The sequence below is a fragment of the Tamandua tetradactyla genome, chromosome 2, assembly GCF_023851605.1.
Source record: "Tamandua tetradactyla isolate mTamTet1 chromosome 2, mTamTet1.pri, whole genome shotgun sequence".
Lineage (NCBI taxonomy): Eukaryota > Metazoa > Chordata > Mammalia > Pilosa > Myrmecophagidae > Tamandua > Tamandua tetradactyla.
Window position 1 is genome coordinate 40,651,438 of NC_135328.1, and position 18,997 is coordinate 40,670,434.

Here is an 18,997-nt window from a genome sequence, read left to right on the forward strand (position 1 = left end):
CAGCTTCATAATGTGTAAAGTGGAGCAAAAAACTTCTTCCTCCCGTTGTTGTCGTGGGTACCGGAAATCATTTAGGTAATTTCAGCACACAGTAGGTATTCAATTAGCTGAAATGATGATGCTGCCCTTGTGGGTCACCCGTGCTAGCGGGAAATCAATCAACAACCCTTCATTACAGTTATTATGAATTTATGACAATCCTCACTTAAAGTATTTGCATTTGAACAGGGTAAAATGGGAAGAGCAATGCTTTAGAAATCAGCTGGACGGCTACTAATTTAAATATGGACAGATTAGAGGTTCCTCATCCCTAATTCTCAACACATAATATTTGTTAATTGTGGCTCTCCTTGTTACAGTTGCCTTTGCAGTTGTGTTCGTTGTTGTGATATTTGTGGTGCCTTAAGAAAGCAGGAGCTTTGAAAAGCTGACTCTATGACCTTGGGCAAATCTGAGCTTTATTGTCCTTAATCCTACCAGGAGGATGTTAGTACTTTCCTCGTGGTATCAGTTATAGGATAACACCATTCCTAACACAAATCAAGCCCTTAGTAATATTATTCTCAGACCATGCCGCTCTACCACGTGCTGGCCCTGACCTGGGCTCCAGTGGCATAGAGGCAAAGAAGCCCAAGATGGTCCTCTCAGTTAGAACAGGAAAGGGTGCTGTGCTTTTTCTTCCAAGGACCCAGAGAGATTCTTTTCAAGCCACAGTGACAAGACGAGTAAATAGGAAAGTGAACAGCAGGCAGCCTCCCTGGCCTGTGATGGTAAGTGATGACTGAGTTGGAAGCAGGTGAAAATGGAATCATAAAGAGGGTGACAGGATGGGAGGAGGAGAGCCAGACAGCCAGGCGGACTTGGGAAGAAGGCTTTGCAACTATCTAGCATTCTCATGGGCAGAGGAAGCAGCAAACAATGGCTGATACCCTGGTCTATGTCTGTACTGTCTTTAGAAGGAGGAACCATAGCAAATGCAGTAGGCGTTATTGGTTCTGGGAACACGGGGGACAGCCTTGGATATTATTTCATTTGAGCCGCCTAAAATTTACAGATCAATTAAAACCCCTTTGACTTTGCAGAAGGTAGACTGTGGGACTGATACCATCCTTCATCCTAAGCCCCTTTTATTTGCACTGAAACAAACAGATGAATTGGCTCCTCCCATCCAAGGACAATAATAATAAAAACTAACAGCTATGATGTTTTCAGCAAGAAGAAATGTGCCAAAGACTGTACTGAGTGCTTTTCAAATGCATCACTTGATCTTTCCAGCAGATAAGTGATCTCAGCCTCTTTACAGATAAAGAAACCGACTCAGAGAGGCAAAGTGACTTCAAGTTTATACAAACTCTAAGTGGCAGATGCAGGATTTGAATCCAAAGCAGGGTGATTCCAGGGCCCACACTGAATTCACCATCCTGCCTGCCTTTTATGATTAACGTGAAGCCACTGACCACTTTGAAGTGGTTTAGGAACACACCACTTAAGATGAACTAGATTGGGAGGGCCACAGTGGCTCAGCAGGCAGAGTTTTCGCCTGCCATTCCAGAGGACCTGGGTTTGATTCCTGGTGCCTGTCCATGTAAAAAAAAAAAAAAAAAAAAAAAGATAAACTAGATTACACTTAATCCAGAGGGCAATTGTTTTTACCCAAGAGTTTAGGGAGTGAGGATGCAAATAACAGAAAATGAATCTCAGTAAATAGTCCGGGCATAAATAAACATTTTGAAAGCAACCCAACTTGACCATTACTGATAATACAGAGTTCTAATAACCAGCACAGCAAAAGATTACTCAATTGAATTCTTTTGTGGCAATCACTTTGATGAAGAGACCAAACTCTTTCTTTTTAAATTCTGTGTTATCAATTGCATATAAATGTATGTTTTTAATGTGCTTATGGGTATTTCAAATTCATTTAACATTTTCTTAAATTTCTGCTTGTAACTGTAATTCATTCTCATTATAGGAAACTTAGAAATGTCCAAAGAGTACAAAGGGAAAAAAATAATCTGAGAAAAGGCTGTCGGATGCATTGCAAGATTGAATGCCATTGGTACAATGGAAAGGACAATGAGGTAGTAGCCAAGAGCCCTGGGTTCTCATCCTGGCTGGCCCAGAGACTTGTCCAGTGACTTCAGCCAAATTCCTTTACTCTCTGAACTTTTCTGAAAAATGAAGCTGGGAAGATTTGAACTAGAGGGTATTTAAGGGCCATTCCTGCTCTAATGGGAAATAGAATTCTATTTTAGGCATTTCATCGGTATTCATGTTTACACTCTCTGTTTCCTTGGTGAATACCTGCCAGGAATGTAAGAAAGTTCTTTCTAGTCTTTACCAGAATCATCATTATTCTAAATGAAGTCATTCTGAATTATAATATCTTTATTTATTCACTAATGCATCCTTCCTTCCTTCCCTCTCCTCCTTCCTTTCTCCCTTCCTCCCTCCCTCTTCCTTCCTTCCAAAAATGAAACACCTACACTGTGTCAGGCCCTATATTGATTGTTGTGATACAGAAATAATTAACACAAGGTTTCTGTAATCAAGAAACTCTCAGTTTAGTGGAGAAAATAGGAAAAAAAAAAACCCAATCTCATTGGCATAGGCAATACTGTTGAAATGTATCCTTTCATTTATTTCTTCAACACTTAATTACTGAATATCCACTATATACCAGACAGTACAGGTGATGAGCAAGATGGGTACGAGTCCTTCAAGAAGCTTCCACCATCAAGGAGCTTGTAGTGACAGGACTGAGGTAGCACAGGTGTTCACAGCCAGTGTGTGGAAACCATGTCTACATGTGTCTCTGGGAGAGTCATCTTTGACAGCCTGGCTGCCCTGGGTGTGCAGAAGCAGGACTGAAGGAAAGAAGCACCCAGGATAAGAGTTAATCCTCAGATCTGGCTGTCAGAAGCTTTGCATCCTACAAGAAGGAAATGCTTTGTTGCAAATAGTGGAGCATTAGCTGAGCCAGCAGAATTAGAAACAGGAGTCAATGAGGCCAGTGGCTATGGCATTGATGGAGATCTTGCCGGAGACACTGGCCCAGCTACTAAGAATGATCACAGCTGTGGGTAAAGCCAGCAGTGTCCAGAGCAGAGGTTAGGGGTTTGAGAAGGCAAAGCAGACAGCAGACAGCTTGAGGACTGCCTCCTCTAGCTTCTGTTTTGTAGGTGGGGAAACTAAGGCCCAAGAGGAGGAAATTAATTGCCCAGTGTCCTTAGAGTTACTATGTGAATGTATACCAGGACCCAGTGACTGACTTGGAATGAGAGGGAAAGAATTTATTGATCATCTACTCTCTGTCTGCCTGAGCCATGAGCTTTACTGTCCTCTAATTTATTCTTACTTCGGCTCTGTGAGGTAGACTTTACTGTCACTCCTATTCGATAGATGAGAACATGGTGCCAAAGGGGTGAAATTAACTTCCCCAGGGCCACATCACCAGGAAGGGGGAGAGTGAGGACTGGAACCCAGGTCTCTCTGCCTCCAGAATGTGTGTGCTTTCCCTCTGCCTGGTTTCCTGTTCTGCAGGCAGCTGTATGAGGCCCCCGGGGTGGATGCCTCTCATTTGCAAAATACATATTTGTTGTATAACGTGTGTCAGCAATTAATGATCCATCCGGAGGCAGGGAAAATTGCCTAGTAAGCACACAAGGAGGAAAGAGAAAAATATAGTGACACCCTTTTGCTCAATAGATTTCTCATTCTCATAAATATTCACCAAAGAGGGGAGAAGGGGAGAAATGAACTGTGCCCTCTCCTCCAGCGACACTGACACCAGAGCTAGGACCCCCCGCCTTTGACCTTTCCATAAAGAAAGAGATGCCTCTCTCCCACCCCTCCATGCCCACCCCAGCCTGCCTTCCTGTCCCTTTGCCAGAGGTAACCACTTTACCTCTCCCGTTATGAATCACGAGGCCTGTGGCTTGTGGCAGATCATAAATCAGTCCTCGGAGTCTTGAGGACAAATCCCAGGACTTCTAATGTTTAATATTAGATGTGTTTAAAGTGGTGAATATTTCATGAAGGGACTGTTGCATTTCAACACACTGTTAGTGACTCCCTCTCCATCCCCCCTTTGGTAAATTATTCCCATCCAAATCTCAAGGATCTCAGCCCTTCCCCTCCATTTCCCTCACCTCTGGTGGTAGTCAGCCCATGGGGTTGCACATGCTTACATTTACACCATGCCCATTCCGTGGAGGCCGTGCAGAAGACAGTGTGCCGGGAGCAGGGTCACAGGGGGCACTCCTGCCTACAAGCAGCCCCTATTATGTATCAGGTCTCCAGACCAGAGAAGAGAAAAGGGAGATATCTCTTCCTCCTCCTCTTCCTCTCTCTCAACAATAGTATTCTGAAAATTTCGAATATCTTCACTGACTCTTTACACTCTATCTGACAGTACCATTCCAGTCCAGCCAACATTTTTTAAACCCAGGTTCTTTGACAGATACATACTAGGTGCTGGGAGTACAATGATTAACCAGAATTGCAACTATAAAATGCATTAGAGTGTTTTTAACACTCAGAATGCTTTGTATAATGTCAAATGTATTATGTTTATAGTTAATCAGTGAAAGCAGTAAGGTTATTTGACGATACAAACATTTTGACGTCAGGAGTTATGGATGAAGGTTGTAGAACCCATGTGACTGCAGTGTCCTGATGACTGTCAGATTTTGTTTTGTTTCACGATGTTAAGAAATCCTGATCCACAAGACATGTAGTTGTAAATAGCTTGAGTTTTTTAGCACCTCAACTCACAGTCTCAGTATCCTCCTCAATGAAACCAGAATGACAGGAGAAAATTTGTTTTCTGAGTCCTGTGTAAGATAAAGTTACCTGGTGACCTCAAGTAATTTGATGGTGCATTCCAGTGTCCTCATTTCTGGCATATAACATCTGTGTGTGTCTCCTTCATTTTTATTTTTGAAGAGATTTAAATATATGAGTTTTAAAGGGAAAGTAAAATCTAAAATTTTCAAAGTCTCTGAATCTCCCCCTTTTGTATCACACCTCTCTGTGGAATGTGGTTAGAACGCTCTTGGGTCAGGCCAATCAGAAGCCCTGTTGGAATCACACTCATGCATCTGTGTGTGGAAATGTGATCACCTGATATGAGAACTGATAGCAATAGTCTGGGATTGTATCAGAGCCTTAACAGATAGTTGAGTATTCATTCATCGTACACTTGTTGTGCACAGAAGCTATGCTAAGCTGTGGACTGAGTCAGGGCAGTGTCTCTGTAGGGGTGTTCCCCAGCATGCTGATCTTTCGATCACTCCACTAGCAAGCATCCCAAGGTGAATTAAGTTTGGGAAAAACTGAATACCTGTGTAGCCTGCATGAAGAATCACATTCCACTGGCTCTGAGAAATGGCACAGTATTTCCCAAACTTATTTATAGAAACTATTTTTGGTAAAGCATCTGTGCACATTCCAGAAATATGCCTTAAGAAAGCTAGTGACTTCTTGAATCAAAAACTATTCTTCAACCTTAAGGACTATACAATGGCGCGGGACTGGTAATGGCCAGGGGCAGGATACGGAGCTTCCAAAAACCCCTCCAGGATTCTGAATCTGAAAGACATACCAGGAAATGGAACATGTGCTGACCAATGGATATGAGCCTGGGAAATGGGAAAATATACTTAAGGCAGCATTGGGCCCTAGTGAGCATTCATGCAACCAGTGTAAGACATGGTCAGAAATAAGAAAAGATGAAGGATGGATGGATGGGTGGATGGGTGGATGGATAAGAAGAGAAGGAGAGGGGAGTGGGAAGAAAAGAACAGGGGAAGATGAGAGAGGAGAGAAAAAGCAATTTAAAAACAACAACAACAACAAAAAACAAAATCAGGAGACTGAAGGGGAAAACAATTTTTCCAAAAGGAGAAATCAAAGCTTTCATAGAGAAGGTGGCTTTTGATTTGGGCCTTATGGATGAATAAATCTTATTAATTCAAGTGATGACAATTCAATTTTCTGGTTACAATTTATGTGTAAATTTACTTTATTATAATTTAAATATTTGAAAATAGAACCTCTGCTTGTAGCCACTTGGTTACATCCTGACTCCTTCATTAAGTTGTAAACTCTTTCAGAGTCTGGGTTATGCCTTTGATCACTGTATCCCCAGTGCCAAGCAGAGACCCTGGTAGAGCATGTGCCCCTGGCTTGTTAAATGAATTAATGAGTGGATAAATGAATGAATGAATAAACTCTTCATTAATCACAGTTGCCAGTGGACCAGAACCATCTCTTTGAGTAGGCCCTTTCTAAAAGAAGGCAGTTCACTTTATTACCCAAGAAAACAAGAAAGCCAAGGGAGATGCCTGTTTCTGGCAGGCAGTATTCACAAAATTGTTTTCTCTTTTCTCTTCCAGGGGAGTGCAGCTGTCATGAAGGCTACGCCCCTGACCCTGTTCACAGACACTTGTGTGTACGCAGTGACTGGGGACAGAGTGAGGGGTGAGTGGAAAAGGCCGTCAGATGCCCAAAACCTCTCTGAAAAGAGGAGTCTTTCTTTACAACTATTGTGTTCCTGCAAAACCTGATGGGAGTGAATCCTACTTTCCCAATGAATCCATTTGAGTACTAAGGTACATGATTGGTTAATCTGCTAGGGAACAAAGGCTAAAGTTTAAATCACCCTCCCAAACAGTAAGTAATAAACGATTACTTCCTTAATTGAACTGACAAAGAAAGAGAATCAGGTTGTTGTGCATGAACTCCTAAATCGACAAGCAAATTTTCAAGCACTGAGTTCTTCTCAAAAAAAAAAAAAATGGAGACATGCTTTCATAATATAGCTAATATTACTCACTATTACTTCTGTGAATGTGGTTGTTTGTAAAGCTACTCTTGAATAGTGCCCACGTGTGAATCCACCTGCTTCTGACTACTAATAGCCCCCTTCCTCTGCTCTCCCACAGACCTTGGCCTTACACGACACTCGAGAGGGGCTATGATCTGGTGACAGGGGAGCAAGCCCCTGAGAAGATTCTCAGGTGAGTTGATAGTTCTTTTAGTTGACAGTCCTGCATGATGCTGAGGAATGAAGAGGGATCTGCTAGGGAGGGGTGGTCACACATCCTCAGTCCATCAAGCCTGTGGACCTCTGCGCTGCATTGAGTACGGGGGAGCTTTCGGTAGCACTAATGCACCCTCATGTCCCAATTGATGTGGAGAATTTATTCCAATGTGTCTAGACGTATAGACTCTGATGCTTAGACTGGCGAGACAACTACTAATTATCTCGTCCAGTGGTTTTAAAGTACTGTATGGCCATAGAACCTCTTCCCACCACCCTCATGAAATCTTGCATGAACTTTAATACTTAAACTAATAAAGACATTAAATAAATTAAATAATAGCTCTGGGAATAAGATTTTGGTTCAAATAGAATTAGAATCCTTACTCTTAACCATTTGCTAGACTGTTCCTACTGACATAACAGTTAATTATGGAACTCCTGGGATATCAGGAAGGCAGAAGTGATATAGCCCGCATCCTCAGAGTCCATTCTTTACTAGAGAGCCTGAATTCCATTCAGGAAAAGAAAAATAGCAATACAAAGAAAAAATTGCATGGGCAGATGATTAATACATTTAAGAAATATCTGTCCAATCTAGATAAAGTTGGTCAAAATTGTGTCTTGGGGAATGTGGTTTGGTGGAGAAATGAGAAAAGGTCCTAGATGGGATGGAGGAGGGGCCCCTGTTTTCTGTTTTCTCTCTGCTTCCCAGGGAGTTGCCCAATGAAAACTCTTACATTGCAGGTCTACTTTCAGCTTGGGCCAAGGCCTCTGGCTTCCAGTCAGCAAAAGCTTTGTGGTTCCGCCTGTGGAGCTGTCCATCAACCCCCTGGCCAGCTGCAAGACTGATGTGCTCGTCACCGAAGATCCTGCTGATGTCAGGTAGGGAGATCATCTGCAGTATCCTCTACCAAAGACTTGTGGGGGCACTGAACGCCCCCCGTTGCACTAACGCCGGAGCTCTTGTGAAGGAATGTTCTGCATGTTGCTGAAGTAGGCAGAGCCTAGTTGATGATGTCAAGAATGCTGTCACATACATTACGTGTCTCAAAGTTTCCCCCGTGAATATGCCTCATTGCCTTACATTGCAACAATGTTGCTCTCCCATTGGGTGAACCCGTAAATTATGAGAGAGGACAACACGTTATTTGACTCATCGTTGGATGATTAATGATCTTATCTCATGAAAGATAATTATTAATGATTTATTGGAGAATCATGAAGGCGAAAGATGGAATTCTTTTGATTATGACTCCAGTTGCTGGAAGTACAAAGATTAACCCGAATTAACAATGACAAATATTGGCAAGGATATGGAGCAACTGGAACTCTCATACACTGATAGCCAGAATGTAAACTGGTATTAACATTATATAAACCTGTTGAACAATGTCAACTAAAGGTAAACATATGCATACCCTATAATCCATCAGTTCCACTCCTAGGAATATGCCTAACAGAAATGTGTACATATGCACCACAATGATACATACAAAACTACTAATAATAGCACTTGCATATAATGCTACACAGCGGGAAAAATATAAATACCTGTCAACAAAAAAGATTTATAAATAAATTATAGAAAAATCACACCTTGTAATACTATTGATAGTGAATATGGATGAATACAACCACATGCAATATCATGGATAAATCTCACAAGAGTAATGCTGAATGATGGAAGCCAGCTACAGAAGTGTGTTTATGCTTATGCAAACATCAAAACAGGCAAAAACTGATCTGTGATGTTAGAAGAAAGGGTAGGGATTACTTTTGAGTAAGGAGGGCGTTGACCTGGGTTGGGGGAGAAAATGGGGGCTTATGTGATGCTGGCAATATTTGATTTCTTATTCTCGTTAGTCATTACATGAGTATCTTCACTCTGAAAACCCATTGGACTGTACAAATATGAACTGCACACTTTTCTCTATGAATGTAATATTTTGATTAGACCTAAAGTTCATTAAAAAAAAAAAAAAGTATGGGAACCCACCTGAACTGCCTGTGTTCAAATCCCAGCTCTGCTGCTTGCTAACTGCATGAATTTGGGAAAGTGAACACTACTTTTCCGTCACTGTGTTTCCCCTTGTGGATAATAGGAATAGAAGACATTGTATGCCATGTCAGGGAAACCATGAGGATTAAATGACAAAATACACGTGAAGCACTGCATTTGGCACAGACTGAGCTCTCGATAAGTATTAGTTATTATGCTTATTGTTATGGCATGGTGGTTTTCTGTTGTGCTTTCTTTTAAAAAATACTTTTGTCTTCTGCTGAAAATCTGCATTCCATCCATGCTACATCATAAAATCTTAGAACTGAGGGCTCACGTAAATCCCTTTGTTGTGGGGTCTTGGGGAGACTTAAAGGAACACAAAGTTTAATAAAACTCGGTAGGTCTGGTGGCTTTATGTACATGGGAATATCTCAGAATGAATGAAGAGTCACATATGGGGTATACATAGAGTGTGTTGGGGTGTTGGAAAAGGGAGAGGAAATTCCTGACTAAGGGAGTAAGGAAATATTTGCAGGAGAAAGAACATTGGCAATTAATCTCAAATTGTGATAGGAATGGCTGTGTGGAATCTAAGGCAGGAGGTAAGTCTTTCAAGGTGCAAAAGAAAACTGTCCCCTGGGCAGCTCTCATTCTCCATTCTGTCCCAGCAAGAAGCTGCTGGAAATGAGATTTTTAGCATTTGAGACACTAATGACATCAGCTCTCAAGGTGGAGGGGAGAAAACCCTAGCTACATTGCATACAGATTGCTTTCAATTCTGAAGAGCCTCGCTGGGCCCCTCCTGTGTGCCCGGCACTGTCCCAGGCCTGTAGGAATGCAGAGATGAGTAAGGGCCCCCTCTGTTTTTAGGAGTGTCATGGTGTAGCAGGGGGCATGAAACGAGACTGGCTTGAGAGATGAAATAGAAGGTGCTTGTGGAGAGAGAAGTATGGCAAAAAGCAACAGCAACACTTATTGCTACCTACTGGGCTTTCTTCTCGATTTCACCTTGAGCTGGTTCTTCTTGTAGGAGTCATGCAAGAATAGTTACTATCGTTGGAAGATAATCACTCACAAAGCCCAGCTTTTGGAGCCCCTCAGCAATTTTTCTGTGTTCTCAAATCAATGAAAACGAAATGGCGAAATACTGTTAATTCCTGCACAATGTTGAAAGAATAATGGGGACATTACAATGCAAGTTAGCATCGCTCACCTGGTGACAGCTTCCAGGTTGAATTCGTCTGAATAGAATTAAGAATGTCTCCTTGTTATTTTGGCCTTTCATTTCCAAGCCCTGGGAATTTATTGAACACCTACTATGTGCCAGGTGAAGTTATTGGAGATGAAAAAAATCATTAAGACAACAATATCATCCTATTAAATGAGACAAAACTGTGATCAAGAAGATGTCACACTATGTGACAGTTGAGGAGGATAGAGGAAAAGTTCAGACCAGAGAAAGAACACAAAGAAAGTGGTAATAAACATCACCTGAGGGTTAAAGGGAAGGCCTTACAGAGGAGACGCCTCTGGCTGAGTTTTGAAGCATGAGTAGAAAGTCACTAGGTCAGTGGTTCTCCGAGTGTGGTCCCTGTCTCAGTAGCAGTAGTATCGCCTGGAAATTTGTAAGAAGGACACATTTTCAGATTCCAATCTAGAGAAGCTGACAATGCCTCCTACCCCCCCCCCCCCCCAAAAAAGAAACTGTAAATATTAGCTTATTTGGAAAAAATGTCTTTGTATGTGTGATTGAATTCAAGATCCTTAGATGGCAAGATTATCTTGAATTATCTAGATACCGTATATACAATCACAAGTGTCCTCATAAGAGAGAGGCAGAAGGATATTTAACACAGAGAAGACTGTGTGAAGCTGGAAGAGATTGGAAGTAGGTGGCCACATGCCAAAGATCTGCCAGCAGCCCCCGAAGCTGGAAGACACACTGCATTGAATCTCCCCTTGATCCTCCAGAGGGACTGTGGCCCTGCCCACACCTTGATTTTGTCTGAGCAATACTGATTTTGGAATTTTGGTCTCCAGAACTGTGAAAGGATCAATTTCTATTGTTTTAAACTATCCAATTTGTGATTTTTTTTAATAGCCGCTATAAGAAAATGATACACCATCCCAGACCTATTGAATTGAGATGGGACCCAGAAATCTGTTTTAACAGATCCTCTAGGTGATTCTAATGCCAAGTAAAGTTTGAGAATGACTGCACCAGGTAGACAGAACAAGGAAAGGATCGCATAACCAAAACAAAAAGCAAAGTATAACTTGGCTCAAAAAAGTCCAGGTGGCAGTGGTTTGGGGCATAGCAGGGTCTGGATGCTCCACCTTGTTATTGGATCTCAATATCCCTGTCTCTATCCATCCTGCATCTCTGGTTTTCCTGGGGTCAGCTTCCTTTTCAGGCAGACTCTCACCAGCAGCTCCAGGCTTACATCCTCAGCTTAGTAGTGCCATGGAAAAGAAATGACCTCTTCCCCACTGGTTTCATCAAAAGTCTTGGCACTGAGTAACAACAATAATAGTTCATCCTTATGTGGCACTATTCTAAATGCTTTACTGAAATGAACTCATTTAATCTTCACAACAAATTAGCACTGTTTAATGCATAAGGAATTTAGGCACAGAAAGTTTGCATCACTTGCTCAAGGTCAAACAGCCAGTTGTAGAATTAGGATTTGAACCTGAGAGTCTGGCTCCTGAATCAATCTCCTTATCTCTAGGCCATAATATCTCTGTTTTGCCTGTATGGGGATATCTTCCAGTGTCCCAAATCAATATCTGGAGGGCCAAAGTGATCTAATTAGCCAGACCTGGGTCACCGACCCACCCTTGAAACCAGCATGAGTGAAGCAGACCTTGACCACATGGATTGAAATCACAAGCAAGGCAGTTCCCCAAGGGAAAATCAGGAAAGGCAGTGAATGGATGTTGGACAAGAAAAATCCATAGATGTTCTCGCCGTGGGGAAGATATGAGGTCTTGAGGCAGTGTGCCTGAGCAGGGAAATTCCAGTTCAGTGTGTTGGGAGTGCAGTGCCGAGGTGTGTCTTCTGGAAACGTGGGAAGGTGAAATCCTGATGAGAAGGAGCTCTTCTACTCAAGAAACACGCCCTCGGTGCCTCCCTGTGTGAAGTGCACTGAACTAGGCTCTAGAAACATGAAGACCATAAAGGTGATAAAGTATAGGAAAAATAGTATAAGCTTTAGAGGCATACAGACCTAGATTTGAATCCTGGATCCACAGTTCATTACCTGACCTCTCTGGGTCAAGTCATTTCACCTTTCTGAGCTTCTATTCCTAAACCTGTAAGAGGGAATTTTTTAGTGCTTCCTTCATCTGATTATTGTAAAGATGACGTACTATCCATAAAATAACTAGTAGAGCATTCTACATGGAATCGATACTCATTAAATAGGAAGTTCCAGTAATAGTGGGAATTGTAATACAAATAAGGAGATAAGTATACAGTGCAGTGTGATGCATTTGATAAAAAGATGTAGTTCACGGAACAGAAATAGAGAAAAAGAATGTGTACATATTGATTACGTTAGATACTGATGGCAAGGGTAAAGGAGCTTAAGGGCAGCAGAATGTGTGGGTTGAGGCTAAGCTAAAGCGGTTGATGTATTCCACCGGAACACCTGGGCTGGGCAGTAGCTGGGCAGTATAATCAGGGGAGAAAGTTCTAGTTTCAGGTTTTGTATCATTTGATATTCAAAGATGTCTCCCATGTATTGGAGATAAGTGTAACTCATACTTCTTCCCTCGCCTTCCCCACCACCTCAGCAGAATTGGTGAGGGTTTGTGTGATAGGACAACCTAAAAGTGCACCGCCTGTCCTAGTAGGAATGCTGATAGAAGATTGGGCTCTTCAACCCTCATGAGGAAGAGCCTCAAGCCCATCATGCTTCCTCCTTCTTTCCCCTTCTTTACCAATTGTTTGCACTAATGTTCTTCTCCCAAAGGACAGGAGAACTTCACTAGGTTCCCCACTTATTTGCTTAAACACAGAAGGAAGGAACAATAGTCAAGTTAATAATGAGGACTCTAGAACCATCCTGCCTGAGTTCACATCCCAGCTCCACCACTTCCTAGCTCACCTTAGACAAGTTACTTAAGCTTTCCGAGCCTCAGTTTCCTATCTGGAAACAGGAAGATAATTGCTACTATGTGTTGGGATGTTTTGGAGGATTGAATGGGATAGCACATTTAAACTTTGAGCCCCATAGTCATAATAATGGCTAAAATTTATTAATCCTTTACTTCGTGTCAGGCACTAAGTGCTTTACATACATTCATTCATGATTACTCAAAACAAGCCTGTGCTATTTAAGATGCAGAAACTAAGCTGGAGAGCATTTAAATTGCTTTTCCATTGTAATAGTGGTTGTAAATGCCATAACTGGGATTTGAACCCAGGTCATTTGGTGAGCGCTCAGTAAATGTTGACTGTTGTTGATGCAAGGGAATTCTCTGTGGTCCTTGCTAAGATTGAGGGTCAGTCCCATTGGACTTTCTGTCTTAGTCGTTATTGACCATTCAGTATATTGTGTGTGAATGTTCTTTGTGCATGTGGAATATGAAATATTAAATGGGGAAAGGAGGAATGGAGTCTGCTTGGCACCCAGTGCTGGCCTCCTGAAATTTGATCATTATGTTATGGCTTTGTAATTTGCCCTGCACTCCCACATCTTCTCCCTTCTATCAGGAGAATGTGCCTCCCCCCACTAAGTGTTACTTTAAAGGTCTCCACACCCCTAATCAAATGGGTGGATCCATTCTATATCCATGTCTCCTTACAGCCTCACTACCTGCCATTCAGCCAGTGAGCCTGGAGATATATATATTTTCCCCCATTTTAGTTTAGCTATCATAATAAAAGTGAAGTCTATTAGGATGAGTTTCTTCCCAGGCTCGGTAAATCTCTTCCAACACTGTTCAGCATCCGATTTCTGTTAGTCTTTGCCACTGGGGAGGCTGTAGCATGCACTGACTGTCAGCTCAGGCTCAGAGCCCAAGACAGAGCCTCTGCTAAATGAAACTCAAATGGAGACTTTGGAATATAAATATTGAAGTGACCCAGGTTGGATAAAGGGGAACCAGTTAGCTAAACTTCTATCTTACATGCAGGAGATGCTAAATTATTAAAACTTTAATAAATGTAATAATAAATATTTGATGTTGAATTATAGAAGGCTTTGCAGTTACAGTGAAACTGAGAAATGGCTAGTTATATCTGCATTAGAAGTTAAACACTTTTCAAATGGGACTTCTGATGTTGAACGGGTCTGCAGATCTTCAGATTAAAAGAAAGAGAGAGAAGGGCATGAAAGTTTTTTTTTTGGCCAGAATGTATGGACTGGGCAGGAGGTGAGGGTCAGATACCTGGGTTTGAGAGGCCTGACTCTGCAAAGAAAATGGTATTGAGAGATATTTTGGAGAGTCTGGGCAGAGGCCTTCTGCGCAGCTTCTCAGATGTGCTCCTAACAGTCAGCATCTGCCATCCCGGCTAATTTTATCCCATGTTGCCATCTTCTTCTGAGGCATTCTGAGGCATTGAGTAACCCAGCTATTAAAGGGAGGGGTTGGAATTTGAACATAAGACTTCTCACTTCAAGACTTCTGTACCCTCCATCTTGCCCCCATGCCTTCCTCACTTGCTGCATAAAAGCTCTTTCTGCTCTGTATTAGTCAGGGAACAGAAACCCAATTCAATTAGGTTTGCTTAATGACTTTGGGAAGGATGCTGAGGGAATGGCCAAAAATCAGCTTAGTCACAGGGATGAGGGAAGTTAAGGGGATTACGTGATATTAGGATGCTGTCTTTTATTTTTGCATCACTCTATGATGGCTTCCTCATTTTCTATTGCAAATAATTTCTTCAAACCCCCCCTCCGGTCGTGTTTGTAGTAATCATGAGTCCATAAGCTCTTTGTGACTCCTGCCACCAAAGAGTGAATGCTTCTCTTCCTCGAGTAACAGTTTGACAAATCCTAGAGAAAGAATCTTATTGGCCTGGCGTGGTTTAGGAGCCCACCCCTGGATCAGTCATCTGTGATTAGAGAGGCAGGATTGCAACGTGCAGACACAGCCATGGAATGGAGTGGGGAGATCATGAGCTCAACATCTATTTCCGTTCATGTCTTCCAAATCCCCTTGGGTTTCAGTATACCCATCTATCGTAGGGGTTGGGTTTAATCAGAGATGGTGACTCTCAGACGTCTCATGTGCCAACTTAGATAAGTGGGGAGGGGCTGCTTAGGATATTATGTTGGGGAGAGTTCTGAGGCTACAGACAGACTATGCTGGAAAATGTAACATGATCAATCATGATTCCTGCCTGGGTGTCTGATGGGAAGCTGTGTGACCCAAAGGTCAGTTATCTGTCATCTCTGAATTTGATGGTATTTAGGGTTCCTCCCAGTGTGATATTCCCTTGTAAGATGAAGAAGGTTTCTTGGTTAATGAGATGGAGGATGAAATGAAAGACATGTAGATGATGAATTAGGAACAGGGCTGTCTTACCCAGAAGTTTTCATTCATTTATCTGTTATCTTAGGAAATATATTTGAATAACTCTCTTCTGGTGCCAATAAGGTTCCTGAAATAGATTTCTGGGTTGTAGCAGAGTTGAGGCCCCCTGTTGGTGCTTCCTGGGTACTGTCTGACACTATCATTATCACTTGTATTAAAAATGTAGCACTCTGGCTCTAAATAAACCACTCAGATTACAGGAGCCTTGAATAGTGTCCTAGGTTTCCAAAAATACAGTTAAACAGTTACAAGCTCGCAACCTGGAGGGGACCTTCTGAATCATTTTTTCAAGCCCTTGCCTTCTTATGGACAATCTTCAACTGACAGCGACTTCATGGCTTCCTGCTGTGTTCCCTGACACAGTGCTCCCTAGAATTGGAGCTTCTGGTCTCACCTAAACAGGCTGGGCCAAAGGTTATGCAAACTGCAACTGAGGGGCAGTGATTACTAAGATAAGCTAAAATGAGCAATCATTTTGTCTCATAAGAACACTTGTTTGGGCTGCATAAAACTGCATGTTTTGACTCTCAGGGGTGTAAACCTCCCTGGAAACATGGGACATGACATCCAGGAATGAGCTGGGACCTGGCATCATGGGACTGAGAAAGCCTTCTTCACCTTTTCCGGGAAGAGAGAAATGAGACAAAGTTTCAAACAGAGTCAAGAGATTATCCTGGAGGTTATTCTGATGTATTATATAGATATCCCTTTCTAGTTTATGGTGTATTTGAGTGGTTAATGGGAAGTACCTGAAACTGTTGAGCTGTTTTCCAGTAGCCTTGATTCTTGAAGACAATTGTGTAACTGTATAGCTTTTTACAATATGATTGTGAAAAAGTGGCTGATGCTCCCTTTATCGAGGCTATGGACAGATGAGTGAAAAAATAAGGACAGAAATAAATAAAAAAGGGAGGGTGTAAAATAAGGGGTAAAAAAAAATAGGTAGATTGCAATACTAGTGGTCATTGAGAAGGAAGAGTAAGAGACATGGGATGTATTTTTTTGTTTGTTTTCTTGTCTTTATTTCTTTTTCTGGAGTGAGGTAATGTTCTCAAAATGATCATGATGATGAATACACAACTCTGTGATGATATTGTGAACCAGTGATTGTATGCTTTGAATGGACTTATAGTACATGATAATATCTCAATAAAATGTCTTTTTAAAAAACATGTTTCCCTTAGTGTTTCTTAATCCACCCAACCACACTCCACTCACTACCTTCATAAACACACACACACACACACACACACACACACACACACACACACCAGTCCAGTTTTGTCTGGCCCTATCTTGTTAGATGATTTGGCTGTTTAGGTGAGAATTTAATTGATCTGTACTTTAAGATTAACTCCTTTTCCTCTCACTAACCAATGAAACAATATCAAACATAATTCCAGCAATAAACAGATGGTGGCTTAAGATGGGAGTGTTTTAAGAGAATACTATTCACAAAGTTTGGAGAGTTTAGGGAAAACAACAGAAACATGTTGTATAATGTGTCCAGTGTCACTCGGTCAAGGTGAGGGTGAGGTTATCAGAACAAGGAGAGAGAAGTCAATGGAGAAAGCTGCCTGCCAGGAGCTTTGGCTTTTACTCAAGGGACACAGACAGCCCATCGCTACCCTGAAAGAAACAATCCAGGAGAATAAATGCCTCAATCTCAAATCAAACACTTTCCTCTAGAACTTCTGCTGATGCTGCTCTTTGACTGACCTTGACAGGAAGCCAATGAGAAAGTCCAGTGAGGCAGCCCATCAGAGTCAGCTTCCTGAGGAGCAAAGCAGGACAAGAAAAAGATGAGTCTGGAGAGGCAGATGGAAGAAATCTGGCTTAAACCTCCAAGTCTTCCATCCTTCTTTCAAAATATCAACAAAATGTCTACCTCTGCTTCTTCACTGACTCTCCCTTATCTCTTAATTGGTCTCACTACTTTGTCTCCAATCCACCACCAAGAACATGCCCAATCCATCTTCTGTATAAGTTGGGCCATGCCTATCACATGCTTAAAACCACTTAGAGGCATCTATTTCTTCAGGATAAAAATCTAAACTCTCTCACCTACCATTCATTCACATTTTGGAATCTGACCACCAACCCCTCTGTGATCTCATCTCCCACCATGTCTGCATTCACTGTTTCCTAAAAATGCCATATCCTTTCCTGTCGCCTTACCTTTGCCTATTCTATCCCTTTTGAAATGTCCTGATGCTCTCAAAGTCTCCTGTGTAGCTGGCACACTACTCTTCTTCTAGCACAGCCTTGCAGAAGTGTCACTTCCTCTGAGTGGCCTTTACAAAACATGGCCTCACTCCATCCCCTAGAGTCATCACTGCCTGGTGGTTTTCTTCATGCTGCTAGAATATTCATGTCTTTATTGTGAGACAGCACATTGCATTGCACTGCACTGTAGTTAATTGTAGGTGAGTGACCCCAACCCACCCCTGTCTTGTAATCTATGTGTTCCTCAAGATTGAGGATTGAATCTTAACCATCTTTAAATTCCCAGTGCTAAACATGGTAAATGGTTCTGAGAAGGGGTGCAGACATTTTGATGACACCAGTTTGATATGGCGGTATTGGTGTAGTTATGAAGATACTTTGTTATTACCAAAAAGTTGCCCAGCAAACTCCCTTATCCTATGTGACTATCACTTAATCCATTTTTATATAAATATCCCTAGCCTATAAAAAAAAAATCAATAGAATTGCATTAAACAAACAATGAACCCTAAGTTAAACCATGGAATATAGTTAATGAGACAGTGATAAAAATGAGTTTTTACCAATTGTAACAGTTATATCACACCAATGCAAGGTGCTAATAATAGGGAGATGTATGGGAATCCTGTCTTTTATGCATGATTGTTCTGTAAACACACAACTTCTCTAATAAAAAAACTGTGTAGGATGAGTCAACTTGGTTAGAGCATTGCAGTAAAAATTCTGTGTAATTCAAATAAAAGAATATGACATACAAAATAATATGAAACCAAGACCAAAAAACCTTCCAGCCTCGCAATGTCTGTTGTATTGGGCATAACAATCTGTCTCAAACTGATTCCAAAGAGAATTACTACTTTGAGAGTAAACATGACAAGATTTAAAAACAAAAAAAAAAAAAAAGAGGATTCCCTTGTTTAGAAGATTTGAGAAAGCCCTACATAAACAAAGTTGTTATATTGATTTCCATAGAGGCAGCTTTCCGTGGTAATAGGTTAATGAACATGGTGGCTCTTTAGGAAGAGAACTCTACACACTACAGCCTCCCCAACACTAACCAGCTAGCAGCAGATTCAGGACTAACGTTCCCTCAAGACACACTTCAAGGTAATACCACCTGCAGAGACTCAGACACTACAGCCCTTAAACTAAACATTGGAAAGAGGGATTTGGCA

The 18,997-nt window shown here is 41.7% G+C and overlaps 1 protein-coding gene across 6 annotated transcripts in view; it reads left to right on the forward strand.

Moving 5' to 3' along the window:
* Nucleotides 1-18,997, forward strand: part of ASTN2 (astrotactin 2) — a 903,825-nt gene that overhangs the window by 398,998 nt on the left and 485,830 nt on the right. For 5 of the 6 annotated variants that reach the window (XM_077143577.1, XM_077143589.1, XM_077143592.1 and 2 more), the window contains 3 exons: nt 6,399-6,483; nt 6,948-7,022; nt 7,793-7,930. In XM_077143577.1, the coding sequence (XP_076999692.1) occupies nt 6,399-6,483; nt 6,948-7,022; nt 7,793-7,930 (298 nt within the window). The remainder of the gene's footprint in view (nt 1-6,398; nt 6,484-6,947; nt 7,023-7,792; nt 7,931-18,997) is intronic. The other variant, XM_077143583.1, reaches the window with a different exon arrangement.